Source organism: Megascapheus bottae, chromosome 33 (assembly GCF_031878675.1).
Source record: "Megascapheus bottae isolate mThoBot1 chromosome 33, mThoBot2.hap1, whole genome shotgun sequence".
Taxonomy (NCBI): Eukaryota; Metazoa; Chordata; class Mammalia; order Rodentia; family Geomyidae; genus Megascapheus; species Megascapheus bottae.
The window spans coordinates 7,686,960-7,703,049 of NC_143541.1; the positions used below are offsets into that span (position 1 = coordinate 7,686,960).

The window sequence follows — 16,090 nt, forward strand, 5'->3', positions numbered from 1 at the left end:
AGGAGGAGGAGGAGGAGGGCGAATGTTCCTCTTCCTCTTCCCGGCGCCAGCCTCGCGGCGGCGGCGGCGGCGGCGGGGGGGCGGGGGGCGGGCGCGCGGCACGCGATTGGCTGAGCGCTCGCGCGCGCGCACACCGGAACGCCGCGGCCGCCGCCCGCCCGCCCGTCCTCCGGCTCGTCCTCCCGGCCGCGCGGGCCGCCAGCCCGCCCCGGGGCCCGCGACAGCCACGCCGGGGAGCGGACGCCCCTCGGGGCGGCTGGGGAAGGCGCGGCCTGCGGCGATCGCCGGGGCCCCCCGCGGCCCGCTCGCCCAGGAGGCGGCGGTACCCGCACGGTTCCCCTCCCCTGCTCCACCTTCGCACGGACGGAAGCCCCGGATCTGGAGCGGCGGCGGTGCCACTTCCTCGACGGCGAAGCAGGTGAGGACCGCATTGAACGCCGGCTCCGCCATGGCTTATGCAGTTGGGGATTTCTTTTTGTTGTTGTTGCATTATGGTGGACCCCGCCTGGGCCCGCCTCCAATGCTCCCAATCGCACCCCACGAGGTGAAGGTGACAGGTGCGCTCCCGTGGCTGAAAACACCCCGCACCTTGAGCGCGCGTGCGCCTGCACTCGTGTACCAGCACCGGGGCTTGAATCCCGGGCTTCGCGCTCAAAACTAGTGCTCTACCCCACTGGCAACTTTTAACCAAAAAGCTGGGCTGGAGGGGTGGCTCAAGTAATGAAGCGCCAGGGTCGAGCAGGAAAGTACACAAGGCCCTGGATTCAAGCCTTGTACTCGAAAATACAAAATAAAGTGAATGTGTGGCTGGTCTTGTCAAAAAAGAAGCGGCCAGGTGAACAGTCTTCCATACTCTGGCACGGTAAGTTATATACCTCCCCCCTCCCCGCCCAGCACGTATGCCCAGCAAGTATTGCACTCAGCTTATTAAGCAGAAAAATGACAGTTGGCTTTCCAAAACCTATTACCTGCATTTGTTACTAATTTTAAAGCTTCTAAAGGCCCTAACTCACCTGGCCCCAGATGCACTATGGCACATTTTTGGTCTCTGGACTACCTCATTCCCTGAATATTCCATCTGTCTTGTTAGTCACTTCTGACTTTACAGACTCCTCCAGCCCCCTGTCCCTGTGAGGCAGCCCCCTCTTAGGTCACCTCAGGTGACCTGCCTCAGGCACCATCCACTGTTCCACTCTTCCAGGGCATGGTTTTTGTGCTTCTAGTTGTTACCCTGTGGGTCCTGACTTCAGATTGTGGAGTAATGAGTCACAAGTGCTTAGTATGTGCAAAGGCCTGGGCATTTGGAAGCTGCCCTAACTGCATCTTGCAGCAGGCTACTATTTGTTTTGTGTACCTGATGGCAGACCTTCCCACTGTGAACAAGGGTGGGGATTGCAGAGGCATGGAGCTTTCCCAAGGACCACATTCACACTATACCCAAGCTCGGCATAATTTCTGCTTTGCAAGTGAATGGTAGTGGCTTTGGGGATTTAAGAAGTCCCAATGACAGCCCTTTAGGAATTAAAGACGAGAACCAATTAACAGCCAGTGATTGGCAGAAGATTCACTGCTCTGTAACTCACTAAAATTCATTTTAGGGGCTGGAAATGTGTCTTAATGGTAGAGTGCTTGCCTAGCATGTTTGAAGCTATGGGTTCAATTCCTCAGTTCCACATACACAGAAAAAGCTGGAAGTGGCACTGTGGCTCAAGTGGTAGAGTGCTAGCCTTGAGCGTAAAGAGGCTCAGGGTACATAGGCCCTGAGTTCAAGCCCTGTGGCTGACCAATAAATAAAATCCATTTTACTCACTCTGGCTGGATGTGATTTGTTCACTGAGCCCTGTTATCACAGTTTGGAAGCATATGCCTCTTCAGGCCCCGGAATTTCACACAAAAACATGGTTATTCAGAGTCCTTTAGAATTCTCACCGTAATTACCTTCACAGTGCTCCACCACTTAGTTACCTCTCAAGGAACAAAATTTCTAACCTCAGAAACAGTCACAGGAACCTTGCTTTCCAGCTAATTCTGGAGATAAATATCAACATGCTTTTAAGGCTTCAGATTTCAACATTACATTTTATTTGTACATATTTTGATTACCACTTAATCACGATTTCCCTGTGTGAGGAAAGTCGGTATTTTCAGTCCACAATGTGACTGCTGTCCAGTAACAGCTGTACGTTCTCTGGCTGGTCCTCTCTGGGCAGTCTTGTGTGTCACAGAAGCGTGGACTCCTCCCCAGGGTAAGCACTGCCTCCCATCTGTGCATCCGGCACCCGTGAGTGTGTCTGCAGGACACAAGTGCTCCCTCACCAGAGGGATCCCTTCCTCTATGGACGGGAGCACCTCTATGTGCCTGAGCCAAGCCTCCAACCTCCTAGACCAACCCTGTGGGAAGTAACAAATTAGGAATGGGGAAGTTGTGAAGCCAGTTGGGGGAAAGTTTTACTGCCTGCCTCCAGTGCAGCCTGGTGGAGTGTGGATTCCCAGCAGCAGCAGAGGCGGAGGCTGAAGTTTCTCCCGAGAGGCAATGAGAACGAGCCAGGCAAGCGAGGTCCAGTAAGGAAAGGGCTTGCACAGGTCACCAGGGTTGTCTCCTGCTCTGCGTGGGTTTTCCGTGTGTAAGGTCAGAGAGCCTGATCTGGCTTCACTTCCTCTCAGTGCAGTGACGCTGGCCCTTTCATCTGGACTTCCCAAAGCAGGCGTCCACTCTAGGCTTTTCTCCCCAACTCTGGGAAGAGCTGGAACAATCTTCCTGTGGCAGAAGACACCGAGGCTCCCAGCTACTCAACAAGGCCCATGTTCGCTGATGTCTGGTGCTCAGCACAGCAGTTCAGTCCCGGTAGACGCGGCCTTTGTTGGGAGTGCACAATGGAGATGTGGCTCTGTCGGGGATCGGGGTGTTCAGGGAAGTGCCTCTTGGGTGTCACACTGGTCATTCCGCAGCCAAGGCATGCCCTCCTGCCTGGCCCCACAGATGGACAGGTGATATGGAATGTGAAATGGACCAAAGAGAAGGGCAGAGCAGGGTCAGCGAGCACTCAAGCAGAGGCTAGCCTGAAATAAGTACAGAGAAGCATGGAAAGAAGGGGTCACTCGAGGTTAAAGCAGGAGGGGCCTTTCCCAGTGGTGGCAGCATCTTGGGGACCCCAGCTAGTTTCCTTTGATAAAACCTATCTAGCATGTTCTGTGTTGTGGTACCAAGGATTAGACCCACAGCCTCAAGAATCCTAGGCAAATGATAGTCGGTGCCATGCCATTCCCTCTGCCTCCCCTACCCCCAAACCAGGCCTTTTTTGTATTTTATTTGGGAGACAGGGTCTCACAAGTTTTTCCAGAATTAGATTTGAAATCAGTCTTCCTGATCCACCTCTTGAGTAGCAAGGATTGCAAGGCATGTGCCACCACACCCCGCTCTGTTTCATGTATCAACCCATGCATTTAAAAATATTCCCACAGAAAGAAAAGCCCTAATCACTCTTCTTTGCAAAGCATCAGAAATGGGCAAAAGAGGGTAGAGGGTAAAAGTAGACTGTAGAAAGAGCCAGGAGGTAGCACAGAGGTCCAGCACCTGCCTAGCATATGCGAGGCCCTGGGTTCCATCTTTAGCACCGTAAATATGGGGCAAGGGAGGGGATGGAAAGTAAAAGAGCTCTGCAGATGGTTTTTAGATACATTATTGCATTCTCCCATCAATAGACTAGAATACTGCCTGATACAGTAGTTCCCCCAGGGGGTACCCAAGTACTAAACTCCACAGACTATATTTTCCTGGGAAGATTTCACTGAAAAGTAAGGCTCAGTAAATGATTAATAACTAAGAAGAAGGTGGGACAATTACAATATACTATAATAAAAATTATTTAAAACACTATTTTCTGGAGTTTTCCATGTAATATTTCCAGACCCCATTTGACCTCAGGTAATTGAGAGGCCAGAGAAGAACCTCAGAGAAGAATGCAGAATGCGCAAGCCCTGGGCCTTGAACTTGGGGCCTGGGCGAACTGTCCCTGAGCTTTATTGCTCAAGGCTAGCACTGTACCAGTAGCTCCACTTCTGGCTCCCCGCCCCCCTTTGTGATGGTTAATTGGAGATAAGAGCCTCATGATCTCATGGACTTTCCAAACCCCCCCCCCACCCTTTGCTGGCTTCAAACAGTGAGCCTCAGCCGTCAGCCCCCTGAGTAGTTAGGATTACAGGTAAGTGGCTGCAACCGCATTTTAAAGCATGAATGGGACTAGGTGGCCCAGAACAGACATCTGAACTAACAAAAAGATCTGTCTAGTCACATGTCTGAGCCATTATACTGTTTAATGCAAACGGTTAAAAAGAAGAACTGCAAATTAGGAAAAAAAAAAAAAGTCCCTGAAAATATTTAATGCAAACAAGTCCTTGAGATGGGGCTTTTTACAAAGGGTTCCCTTTTCCTGCAGTGACTCTGGAGAGCAGGACCGCGGGACAGGGACTGGAGATCAGAGTGTGATGTGAGTGCTTGTTTCTCCTTCCAAGGACGGAAATGAGGGATTCTGTCCCCACTCGCTCTGCTCTAAGTAACACCAGCTGGCATAACAAGCAGCATCACCAGCAGCAAGGGGCTCCACCTCTGCTGTGCTTCTCACTGTGTCCACAGGCCATCTCCTGACAACAGTTCCTTTTCTCTCTCCTTTACCTCTTCCAGAGAGGATTCCTGAGCGTGGACAGTAAGGACAGGCTTCTGGAACATGCATGGGTGGTCACAGAAAAGGCACGGAATAAATTAAAGCAACCACTGAGTCTTCCGAGGGTCTAGGCTGACCTCTGCAGGAAGGTCTGACTGACTGCAGCTGTACTTGCAGCCGCGATGTGGTACTGAGGACTTCCAGGGGGAAGCAGGGAGCTGCTCCTTTAATAAGTTATGGCAGGAAACAGGTCTCATAATCAGCAGGCAGAAAGCAGGCTCCCTCTCTTAGCCAGCGGAGTGCAGCCCTGGCAGAGATGCCACCAGCTCAGGCCTCTGCTGTCAGAGGACTGGTGATGCCCTCTGCTGGTCACTTGGAAAACGGCACCGGAGGTCGCAGCTGGGCAAAAAATAAAGTGCTTTCCGGTGAGAGTCGCTGCTCCTCACCGGCTGGGTGTCACTTCACCTGAGGCGCCACGTGAGATTAGGGGAGGTGATAATATTTACCATGAGTAAACGTGGGAAAAGCTCATTCCACTAAAAAAAAAAGTCTGCATTCCTAAATGTCCTTGTTCTACTGGCTTCCCCAACTTCAGACTAACGCTGGACTCACTGCTGAGCCAGGGAGTCGTGGCAGGCTGGGGACACAGGCAGAAAGGAGAAGCCCATAAATATGCTTTGTGAGCTCCACGGGGGAAGGCGACACGGGGGGGGGTCTCAGCCAACGGGCCAAGCTCCCTGCCCGGCGCAGTTGTGCATGGCAGGAGGGGAGCTGAGACATGGAGTCACTTCTGGAAGGGTTCACATATCAACCTAAGAGTTCGTGCTGAGAGCACATGGCTGGGGACTGCTATAACACGCTGGCATCTCCCATGGCCGCCATCCACCTGCAAAACACCAGAGGACGCTTAGTGTCATGCCCCCGCCCAGAACGATGGCCGCTAAGACGGTGAGTGACTGCTCGATGCCTGCCAGCCCGGAACCCAGGGCTGTGTCATAGTCACATCTGCTTCCCAGATGGGTTTTCCATAGCTAGCAAAAGGCCAGGAGGGCAGCAGGGAAGCTCACTGCATCTGTACACCTCTGAACAAAGGAGTCCTCACTGTCCCCAAACTCTCCTAACCTGGAACAGAGGTCAGGGTCCTGGTGATGACTGGGGGTGACAGACCTGGATGGGGGTGTGTGTGGGGGTGATCCAAGCCCTGGTGACAACCCATCTCCCCGTGATGGTGGCGGAGGCAAGGACAGAGAAAAACTGGTTATTTCCCGTACCTCTGAGCCGCACTGCCGTCCTCCGCCTTGAAGCTGTAGAACAGGCTCTTCTTGTGGTACAGGTGGAAGGCAGCCCCCACTTCGCTGCCACCTTCCTTTTCTGGGGAAATGGTGAACCCCAGCAGAGGCAGACTCTCCATGGCCGCCTTGTCCTGCAGGGGGCAGAGGAGAATGACATTAAACACCACCGTGCCACAGGTAGCCCGGTACTTGGCATGCCTCGTGACGTCCACGGGAGGCTCCTGAAGAGCACTTTTAGGAGGGGCGCGCCCGCAAGGGGGCACCCAGCCTCCACCCTCGCCTCTGAGTGCCAGCTGAGGAAGGGCCGTCCATTATGCGCTTTCACCTCCTTTATCTTTTCTATTGACAACAACAGTGACAGCAGCTGTCCCCATTCCAAGATGGAAACAAGGCTCTAAGATCATGTCTTAAGGACACCCAGCCAGGACGGGAGGAGCCAGAGCTGGGACCTGCTACATGCCGTCCATTGGCTTGACTGGCCGGGGACTCTTGTTTAGAGTTGGGACCACACCAAATCCCCAGCGCAGTTCTCCAGCCTGTATTTAGTGCACCTCAATAAGAAGCCCTCAGGGCCTCCGTGCCATGAGACAGCTAGCAAGCCTGGCACTAAGGCTCATGCCTGGATTCTTCCCAGCTGCTCAGGAGGCTGAGAACTGGAGAATCTCAGTTTGAGGCCAGCCGAGCCAAATGGGGCATGCGTGAGGGGAGAAACCTTTCAGAAGGAGTAACGAGTTCAGGCTGAGGCCTGGCAGGGTTAGACAGCCCCTGAGCAGAGACAGGCACAGGCGATTGCTAGGACTCCACCCACATTTCTAGATTGAAACGACATAAAACAAGTTGTAATCGTAGCCACTGGAGAGGGGTCAGGCCAGCTCTGGAATACGTTTGACTTATCTTAACCAATGTCTTGGCACGGTGGCATGAGCCACAGGGAAGCACCAGGTCTGGTTGCTCATAATCCTACAATACCTGGAAGCAGGTAGAAGATCGCGAGCCAGGCATAAAGCAAGTCCCCACCTCACAAATTTAACCAGTGTATAAAACGGGCCGGAAGCATGGCTCGAACGACTGAGCAGCTACTTAGCCAGCAGAGGCACTGAGTTCAAAAACCAGTACTATCAAAAAAAAAATCACAAAAATGTTCCAGAAAAATATACATTTCACACTCATTTAGAAGCATTATCTGAGCTAGTGGCTCAAGCCTATAATTCTAGCTACTCCGGAGGCTGAGATCTGAGAATTGCAGTTCAAAGCCAACCCCAGCAGAACAGTCCATGAGACTCTTAACAAACCACTGAAAATCTGGAAGTGGAGGTAAGCCTCAAGTGGTAGAGCTGGACCAGCCTTGAGCAAAAAACGTAAGGGGAAGTGCCCAGGCCTGCGCTCAAGCTCTGGTGCCAGCACAAAACAGCAACTTCTTAAAGAGGAGCTTTCTCTAAGCTGTTGAATTTTGTCCCAAGCAACCAAAATGGACAGAAAGGCATTTTCTTTTGTGGCCTGTCTGGTGACATTACCACGCCCAGGTATGCCCTCTGCGCCTCCTAACTCCACAGGCAGCGGGTCCCCAATATGCACCATGGGTCACAGTCAGTCTACGCACGGTGGTGCTGGCCCAGCACGCAGGCCTGCAGAACCCTGCAGGGCCCAGAGTGGCCCAGGGGGTGGGGAAGCAAGCATGCGCACTACCTCTCGGGCCGAGTAGGTGTAGAGCACTTTGCCCTTGATGACGAACCAGAGCTTCTTCCAGGGCCGCTTGCCCCTCTTGCAGCGGCTCAGATAGCCGCTGATGGCAGCGCCCTCACCCGAGGCCGACACCTGGCAGAAAGGAAGCCGAGTGGTTAGCTGCCAGGTGGGGAGGCGGGGCTTAGACGGAGCCACCATCCAAACCGCCACCATTTCCTGCCATCTCCGGCCGTCCCGCTCCAGCCGTGATTATTATGGCGTGCACTGGTGTGTGGTGGTTAAGGACACAGGATTTGGGAAGAGGGGGCCTCGGTAGGGGAGCACTTGCATAGCAAACGCAAGGTTCTACCACACCACCCCCCCCATCACTATTACAAAAGCAAAAGCCACCCCTAAAGCGCTGCAAGCTTAACGCGCATGAGCAGATGGGAAAAGAGCTTGCAGTGAATAAGACAGGGCAGTCAGGACACTCTGACAGCTTGGAGATACAAAAATCAACAAGGCCTATGAGTGTACATCTCTATTACATATAAGCATGGAGCTTCAAAACTCATACTTTAAAAAATTAAGGTTCCATTATAATTACAATAATTATTACTGTCAGTCATAGGGCTTGACTCAAGGCCTAGGTGTGCTGTCCCTGAGCTTTGGTGATCAAGGCTAGTGCTCTGCCACGGAAGCACAGCTTCACTTCCACTGTGGTTAATCAGTGATAATCTCAAACTCTCCTTCCATAGCTGGATCTGAGCTGCAATCCTCAGATCTCAGCCTCCTCTATAGCTAAGATTACAGGCAGGAGTCACAATGCCCATCCTCCATTATAAATGTGATGGAGAGGACCTCTGGACTCTGAGGAAGTTAGAGGAGGGGGAAAACTCACTTTTCACCAAGTGTTCTTTTTTTTGTGGGCCTTGAGGCTTGAACTCTGGGCCTGGGAATTGTCCCTGAGCTCTTCAGTTCAAAGCTACCTCCCTACCCTTGAGCCAAGCCCCACTTCCCATTTTCTAGAGGTTAACTGGAGAAAAGAGTCTCAGATCCTTTTGTGCCTGGGCTGACTTTGAACCCTGATCCTCAGGTTTCAGCCTCCTGAGTAGCTCGGATGACAGGCGTGAGCCAGCATGCCCGGCTTGCACTTAGGTTTTTTGTTTGTTTGTTTTTTTGCCAGTCCTGGGCTTGGGCTCAGGGCCTGAGCACTGTCCCTGGATTTTCTCAAGGCTAAAGCTCTACCACTTGAGCCACAGCACCACTTCTGGCTTTTTCTATGTATGTGGTATCAAGGAATCGAACCCGGGTCTTCGTGCATGCTAGGCAAGCACTCTACCACTAGGCCAAACTCCCAGCCCCTTGCACTTAGTTTTTATATTTATCTACTTTTTACATATGTATTTGTTTTTGCTGGGTGCCAGTGGCTCATGCCTGTGATCCTAATGAATCAGGAGGCTGAAATATGAGGATCATGATTTGAAACCATCCCAGGAAGCAATGTCCATAAGACTCATATCTCCAAATAGCCAGCAAAAGCCAGAAGAGGAGCCACGGTTCAAGTAGTAGAACGCCAGCCTTGAGTAAGGAGCAAAGGAACAGCATCCAGTTCCTGAGTTCAAGTCCCTGTATTGGCACAAACAAACAAAACTTTCATCATATGTATGATGGGGGGGGGCGATTTCAGGGCCTGGTGCATTCTAGGCAAGGGCTCTACCACGGAACCACATCTCAGCCCTATGTCCAAGACTTTTAATTTATAAAAGGAATGGGGTAACGCACAGAAGTGTCCCCACCTGGGCTGTCACTCGCTACCGCCGTTTAAGTCACTTGCCACCTGCTACTTGATAACAAACATTAATTAACAGGGAGACTTGGGAACGGCTGGTCACACATTTCTGGATGGTTTGTTTATTCCCAGACACACATTTGTCTGTGTTCGTGATTAGAATGCAGACACGAATCTGTTTCTACTTGTAGACGCACTTCTGGGAGGGTCCCTCGCGGGGGAGCAGGGCCCAGCCCGAGACCCTAAGGTGGAGCCAGCTCCATGAGCCCGAAATCTCCATGGTTTCTCTTGCCGGGACAAGGAAGATGCTAGGGACAGGGAGGGGAGAGGAAAGGAGACGAAGATGTGGAGGGGACAGGGAGGAGAGGAGAGGAGAGGAAGATGTGGTGAAGAAAGGAGGACGCTCTGAGGCCCCCGACGTGTGTCTTCTGCTGTAGCCGGGGCAGGGGGCAGAGCCTGACCGTTCTCAGGGACCCCACCTGCCTTACCTCCGTCAGGGCGGAAGGCAGCTTCTTCTGCTTCTTGAAGGTGGAGGGGCTGATGCTCTGGAAGACGGATGAGAAGCGGGGCGAGGACAGCGGGAGGCTCATGCTCACGGGCCGCTCTGTGTGGAGACGCGGGGCGGGGCGGGGGTGAGACGCGGGGCTCTGTGTGCAGCGCCTGGCAGGCCCGGGGCGGGCGGGCAGGGACCAGATGTGGAGAGGCAGAAGACGACGTGGAAGGCACCCGCTCACCTCTCACGGGGGCCGGCCCGGGCCCGCCCCGCTTCTTCAGCTCTGCGAAGCAGCCGTCGCACACCTTGGCCACCCGGTCCTTGAGGTACTTCAGGGGGTACTTGTTTCGAGAGCAGTTCCGGCACACGATCTGCACGCCGTGTCCGAGCCACGCTCACCTCAGCAGGTGCACACGGCACCGACCAGCCTCCCTGTCTCCCAGAATCCACCCCTCACCTCCTCTAAGGAGCCCCAGTTTCTGGCCGTCGCCCTGTGCCACAGATGAGCCCTAGGCCCCCCAGGCCTCGGGGAGCCCGAGCAGCCCCCCCCCACCATTTCCTGTTGAGCCAGGCCCCCGAACAGGACACGATGCGAGACCCACAACCTGTAGGCTCTGATATTGTTAGCACCGGGGCAGAGATGGCGGGAACTCCCCAGGCCAGCACTGGGCAGGATGAGGTGACTTACCTTCCCGCAGGCGTGGCAGTGATGGCGCCTCAGGGTGAGTGAGAAGTCACAGCCGCAGTTCATGCACATCATGGCGTGCGTGACGGGAACCAGGGTCGGGGGTCTCTCTCCCAGGCTGACCCCCAGCCTCTCTCGAACCTGCAGCATGGGAATCGGGTGTGAGGCGTGTGCGGGGAAGCCCTGCGGCCCCGCCCCGGGGCACAGGCAAGCTCGGGACGCCCGTGTTGCCTTCATCTCTTGAGCGTGGGGCATGGCTGAGTGCTGTCCTCCCAGGCTGACGTAGGTGGCAGCGTGGCAGGGACTGGGGTCCAGGGTCACAAGGGCAGAGGCAGACACGGCCCTCCACAGGGGTCCCCCTCCAGCCACCCAGGCGCCCACGCTCTCACCTCCACGCTGTGCTGGAAGGCAGCCAGAGCCTGGGCCTTGTAGTCCTCGGGGAGCGCTCTGCTCAGGCACCCGTGCCACTCGTCCCTCTCCGCACAGGAGCTGTGGGCACAGGCTGGTGAGCTTGGCGGCTCTGTCAGCCACACCCTCGGCAGTGGCATCCTCCTCGAAGCCCCTGCCTGGACCCCTAGCCCCACCGCCAGAGCACTGGCCAAAAGACGCCTGCTCCTGGCACAGGCAGCTCCGCCTTCCTCCTGAGCACTGCTCCCCTCTAACTTGGGGCCCCACACTTTAGAAGGGCCCGGCTGGCAGGAGACAGTGCGGAGCAGTTTCACATCCGGTCTCCATCCTCTGCCTTGTTTTCCCACAGAGCTTCCCAGACACACACACCTCCCACGGACAGACTTCCTAGCTTCCTTTCTGCCTGGCACAGCTCCCGGCTGGGTACCGTGCCATCTCTGCATGAGGCAGAGTTCCCACAGCGTCCACCAGGTGTCACAATCGTCCCACACGGCCCCGCCCGTACCTGGCGGACAGCACGAGGCAGGTCTCCGGGGTCTCGATCTTCAGAGCGTACAGCACGCGCTCCATCACGGGGCGGCTGACCTGCCGAGAGACCCGCATGGCAGAGGGGGCTGAGCCCTGACCCCATCATGACACGGATGTCCCCCGAGGCTCATTTTCCCCCCACACCCGGCAGACCTCTCCAGAAGGACGGGAGTTGGAGGTCTCCAGGGGACATCAAGCTTCCTGTGGAGACTTGGATTCTCAAGGGAACAAATGTCCCCTGGAGCTGCCTTCGTCCCCTTCACGAGTCCCCCGGAGAGCCTGCAGGACGTGCAGGGCCCGAAGGCCTCCTACCTTCATCCCAGCGACGGGCAGGGTGCTCTTCAGCCGGTACTTCCCGTCCTTCTGCGGGGACGTGTAGAGAAGCACATCGCTCATCTGGGGAGAAGGAAACTCCATGAGGGGTAACACCTCGGCCTTGGGGCGCACAGGTGCCAAGTGACCCCCTGCAAGTGCGCAAAAACTACACAGGAGCCCTGCCCACCCCTCCACGTCACGCTTTGTAACAGTCAGAAAGTAGGAGAAACGCAGGCAAACGAAGAGAAGCACGGCTGTGCCAAGGACTTCTGTGCCCAGACACATGGACACACAGAGGGCCACGCAGACATGCAGACACCAACATATCTCACACGAACGCAGAGCAAAGGAAGACACACACAGAAGTAAAAGCTGGATACATTCGCCCCAGGGCTCAGGACAGGCAGGACAAGCTCAAGTGACAGAAGTCTGGTGGGGACACTGCAGGAAGCCGGGAGGAAGCCCCTGGCTGGCGGGCAGTGCCTGCGGGCTCTCAACGCTGACCGGCCCGTGGCTGGACAATGCTAAAAATCCCTGTTAGGGTCAATGTGATTCACTCCACAAATGAAACCCTGCTAGGGCACCGTGAAGGAGGGAAGGGGCAGAAGGCATCTGATGAATGCCTACCAGCCCAGCAGGCGTCGGGACCCGAGCCACGGAGGCCCAGCAGAGCCGGAACTTCCTGGCTAAGCTCAGGATTGCATGCGGGAGCCGTCAGTCCTCTGTGGACTCAGCAGCACGGTCTAGGAAGGCGCCCTTCAGCTTGTTGCGGTGGCGGAATGCTGACAGAGCCCAGCACGCTGGCCTGGGTCACGGTCTGGGGCTCCCTTTAAAGGGGCTGACGCTGCCCGCTTGCTGGAGAGCTGGCCAGACGACTCCCAGCTCTCTCCTGTCCCCACGGGGGCGGCGGCTAGCCCTGTCTTGAGCACTTGGCAATTCACCCCCTGCCCCCCAAGCATCTGAACGAGACAGGAGTGACAGCTGGGACGTCCACAGGTGGTGGCCTCGCCTTTCCATCCCCACGACTACGCTCCAGTCCCACACCTGTCCCTCGATCCTGGCCTGAGAGAAAAAGCCACGGACCTTGACTGGGCGTGGTTTGGGGCCAGGCGCTTACCAGAAACAGATGCCGGGGGTATCGGTCCTTCCCCCTCACTCTCATCAGCGTCCCTTCCTTCAGGAACTCCTGGGGAGACAGGCAGACCCCGGTGAGCTGGGGCGGGCCATGGAGGCTGGGGTGGGAAGCACGGGTCATGAGCTCTGGGAACAGGCAGGGCACCTCGGCGCGGAGCTCTCCACCCACGAGGCCAGGCATGAGCTACAGTGGGCGAGGGACCTGCAGTCCCCACCCTCCCCCAGGGGAGCCCTCTCCCCATGCGTGCCCCACACTGCTCTGTCCAGCGTGGCCCAAACCACGAGCCCTCCACGTGTCACCCATTTAGAACAGGTGGCTGCTATGTTTAGTGAGGATTTGCTGCCCAAACCCCAGGTGCGAATTCACAGAGCCCTCACCCCGCCAGCGAGGGCAAACAGCATCCCCCAAGTACAACCTCACTCCGGGGGCCATGACGTTGCTTCTCACTACTTTGACCTGAGCTGGATGCTTTTCATTTGGTAACTAAGCCGTAAGCAAGCCTGTGCCTCTCTCTCCAGCCCCCTTCTGGTTTTGCTTTTGGTGCTACGGAACACCGTGCCTGCCACCATGAGCTACATTCCCCGCAGCTCCCGTCTCTTAAAGAAACTTCTTTGTCTGCTGGCCTTGGGACTTGAACTCAGAACCTGAGCACCGTCCCTGAGCTTTTGTGCTCAAAGCCAGCGCTCTACCAGTTGAACCACAGCTCCACTTCAAGCTTTTTGTGGATAAATTGTAGATGAGAGTCCCATGGACTTTTCCTTTGAACCTTGATCTTCAGTTCTCGGCGCGGGTTGCAGATGTGAGCCACTGGCACCCACCACCAGCATTATTTTAAGATGCCTTCTTAGTTTTGATGGTTTTCAGCTTCCTCAACAACGTTGCACTATAAATACTTGCTGTCTCTTCTTCCTAGAGGTGAGCAGAACTGCAGGGCATACAGTCCCCTGGGCACCATTCCTCTAAACGCCAACACAGACCGCTCAGCACACAGAGCAGAGGGGCCCACCCACGCTGGAGTAAAGGGTACCTGCAGCCAGGCTCCTCAGGCCCGCCCGTGGAACAATGGGGCTTATCGGCCTTGGCTGGCCTGTGCCGGCCCTGCCCGGCGGCACTCACCCTTCCTGGCTGGAGGAGATCCCCTTGGCCTCGGACGCTGTGCTCAATGTGGGCCAGCTTCTGCAGGTTTTCCTGTGGGCAGGGACGGTGGGGGGGGGGCGGCGGTCAGGCCCTGCAGGTGTCTTATCACCTCCACCGGGGCTGCCATCGGAATTGAGTTTGGGAAGGCCCTGCCTCAAATCCAAACTAGGCTGCCAGCCTGGGTCTGCACATGCGACGGCTGAGGGCACGACACAATCAGGCCAGTCCTTCAGGCCCTGGCCGAATGCCACCGCCTGGGTGCCACCTGACACCCTGCCAGGCTCCAGGTCACAGCTCCTGACCTCGGGCTCGTGTTCCTGACCCACTTAGAGCTTCGGATGGAGTAACTCAGAGCCCCAGGCTGGCCCCGGCCTCTCCCAGCTTGCAGCCCTCCAGGAGAGAGGGCGTCTCGGACGGACTGCAACTAGAAACGTACGGCCTGCTGAAGACATCAGGCTTGCCCTTCTGGAAATGCAGGGTTAGAAAATAACCCTGAGGAGCCCTCTCAGGACCACGCAGGGAGGCAGCCACCAGGAGGCAGAGCACCCCAGGGTTAGCATGAAGAAAAACCGGCCTAGCCCCGAGGCTATGAGTGTGCTGGTCTCAGGCCAGTTCTTTCCTCCCTCTGCCATCTTGGCACTTCTGCAAACTCAACCTGGGGGCTTCCACACTGCCCCTTCCCACTTTCAGGGGCATTCATCCATGGATCAGTGCTCAAGTGAGCTGTGATCTCCTCTAGAACTGGGGTTCGAGTCCGTCACTGCTGTACCTCCAGTGACCATCCTGGCCCAAGGCCTGAGCCTCAGGATGCCATCCCTGCAACACCACAGCACACACCCCACCCCACCACCTCCTCTGCCTGTGGAAGACATGACTAATGGATCGCTGAACTCTCCCACAGAGCCGGGACTTGGCCTAGGGTCCATTCTCAGCTCCAGCATATTAACAGCTGGCGACTACATGGGTGTGGGGGGGAGGGGAGGTAACCAGGAAAGCATGAGCTGTTTGTAGGCTGAAGTTAGCTACTCTTGGCAGAAACCCAGCAGGACCCCTGGTGAGTGACTTAACAAACAGAATCAGTCCAGGTGCTCCAGGGATCCAGCCCCGGCCTCTCTTGGGCATTCAAAATCTGCTTTCACCTCTGCCCAGAAACTCCACAGGGAAGACATGAGGTGTGGCTGGAACGTGCCTTTTCCACGTCACCTCCGGGCAGCGCAGTGGTCCAGGCCACATAAGGACACTGCTTCCCAAGCCTGTACAGCTCTGTGGCCTCCTTGTTGGTCAAATGGTGAACCAGAGGCCCAGAAAGGGGTGCCCAGTGCGCAGTCCCTCAGCACAGGTCAGGGCCAGGGCTCAGGGCTCTCTGCAGAGCCCCAGGAGATGGACTGTGGCCACCCCATGAAGATGGGGCAGGGTAGACAGGTCCCCGGCCCTGTGCCCAGGAAGCTGCCCCCAGACGCACTTACCCCCCGCTCCATGCTTTCGTTGGCACGGTCTGTCACTCTGGAGATGAGGCTCAGCACATCTGGGGAGGGAGCAAGTGGACAGCAGGGTAGTGTGGGGAGGGCTGATAAAGCTGTCACTGTCCTTGAGGGTCCCTGGGCTCCGCCTCCCGGCCCCCTCCACTGGTCAGACCCCAACTGCAGCGCTACCCATAACTACCCAAGTGATGCTGACAGCGCCCTGACCACTCTGCCTCAGTTTCCTTGGCCATGGCGTGGTATCTGGGGCTCCCCAGAGTAGAAGCAAAGGGGTCACCCCAGGACACCTGGGGAGTGTCTGAGGTGAGGGGCAGAGTGCAGGGGTGGCTCCCGAGGCCTCTCACTCACCTTGAGTGCTGTCGTACTCAGATGAATCTGGGCACAGGTTGTTTAAGTAGTCTGGGAATGGAGAGAGGCAGGAGTCAGCACGCCGGCAAGGCCCACCCCACCAACCTCCACGGTGGCACTCGCCCTGTGTGACAGGTCCCATGGCCTCCACTG

General features: G+C 56.0%; 1 protein-coding gene and 1 long non-coding RNA gene across 2 annotated transcripts in view; one reads left to right on the forward strand and one right to left on the reverse strand.

Moving 5' to 3' along the window:
• The first annotated feature begins 4,144 nt into the window (after positions 1 to 4,144).
• Positions 4,145 to 4,778, forward strand: LOC150042901 (uncharacterized). The gene is made up of 3 exons (XR_016533551.1): positions 4,145 to 4,202; positions 4,437 to 4,487; positions 4,682 to 4,778. It is a non-coding gene; the product is annotated as an uncharacterized LOC150042901 (long non-coding RNA).
• Positions 4,779 to 4,850: 72 nt separating this feature from the next.
• The window catches only part of Fgd5 (FYVE, RhoGEF and PH domain containing 5), a 41,681-nt gene continuing 30,441 nt past the window's right edge, over positions 4,851 to 16,090 (reverse strand). The window contains exons 9-21 of the mRNA XM_090324019.1: positions 15,938 to 15,988; positions 15,575 to 15,633; positions 14,088 to 14,159; positions 12,954 to 13,022; positions 11,834 to 11,917; positions 11,499 to 11,578; positions 10,975 to 11,074; positions 10,589 to 10,726; positions 10,142 to 10,271; positions 9,896 to 10,011; positions 7,640 to 7,768; positions 5,933 to 6,084; positions 4,851 to 5,547 (exon numbers count right to left, since the gene is read on the reverse strand). Of these exons, the coding sequence (XP_090180145.1) occupies positions 5,511 to 5,547; positions 5,933 to 6,084; positions 7,640 to 7,768; positions 9,896 to 10,011; positions 10,142 to 10,271; positions 10,589 to 10,726; positions 10,975 to 11,074; positions 11,499 to 11,578; positions 11,834 to 11,917; positions 12,954 to 13,022; positions 14,088 to 14,159; positions 15,575 to 15,633; positions 15,938 to 15,988 (1,217 nt within the window). The 3' untranslated portion in view covers positions 4,851 to 5,510. The remainder of the gene's footprint in view (positions 5,548 to 5,932; positions 6,085 to 7,639; positions 7,769 to 9,895; positions 10,012 to 10,141; positions 10,272 to 10,588; positions 10,727 to 10,974; positions 11,075 to 11,498; positions 11,579 to 11,833; positions 11,918 to 12,953; positions 13,023 to 14,087; positions 14,160 to 15,574; positions 15,634 to 15,937; positions 15,989 to 16,090) is intronic.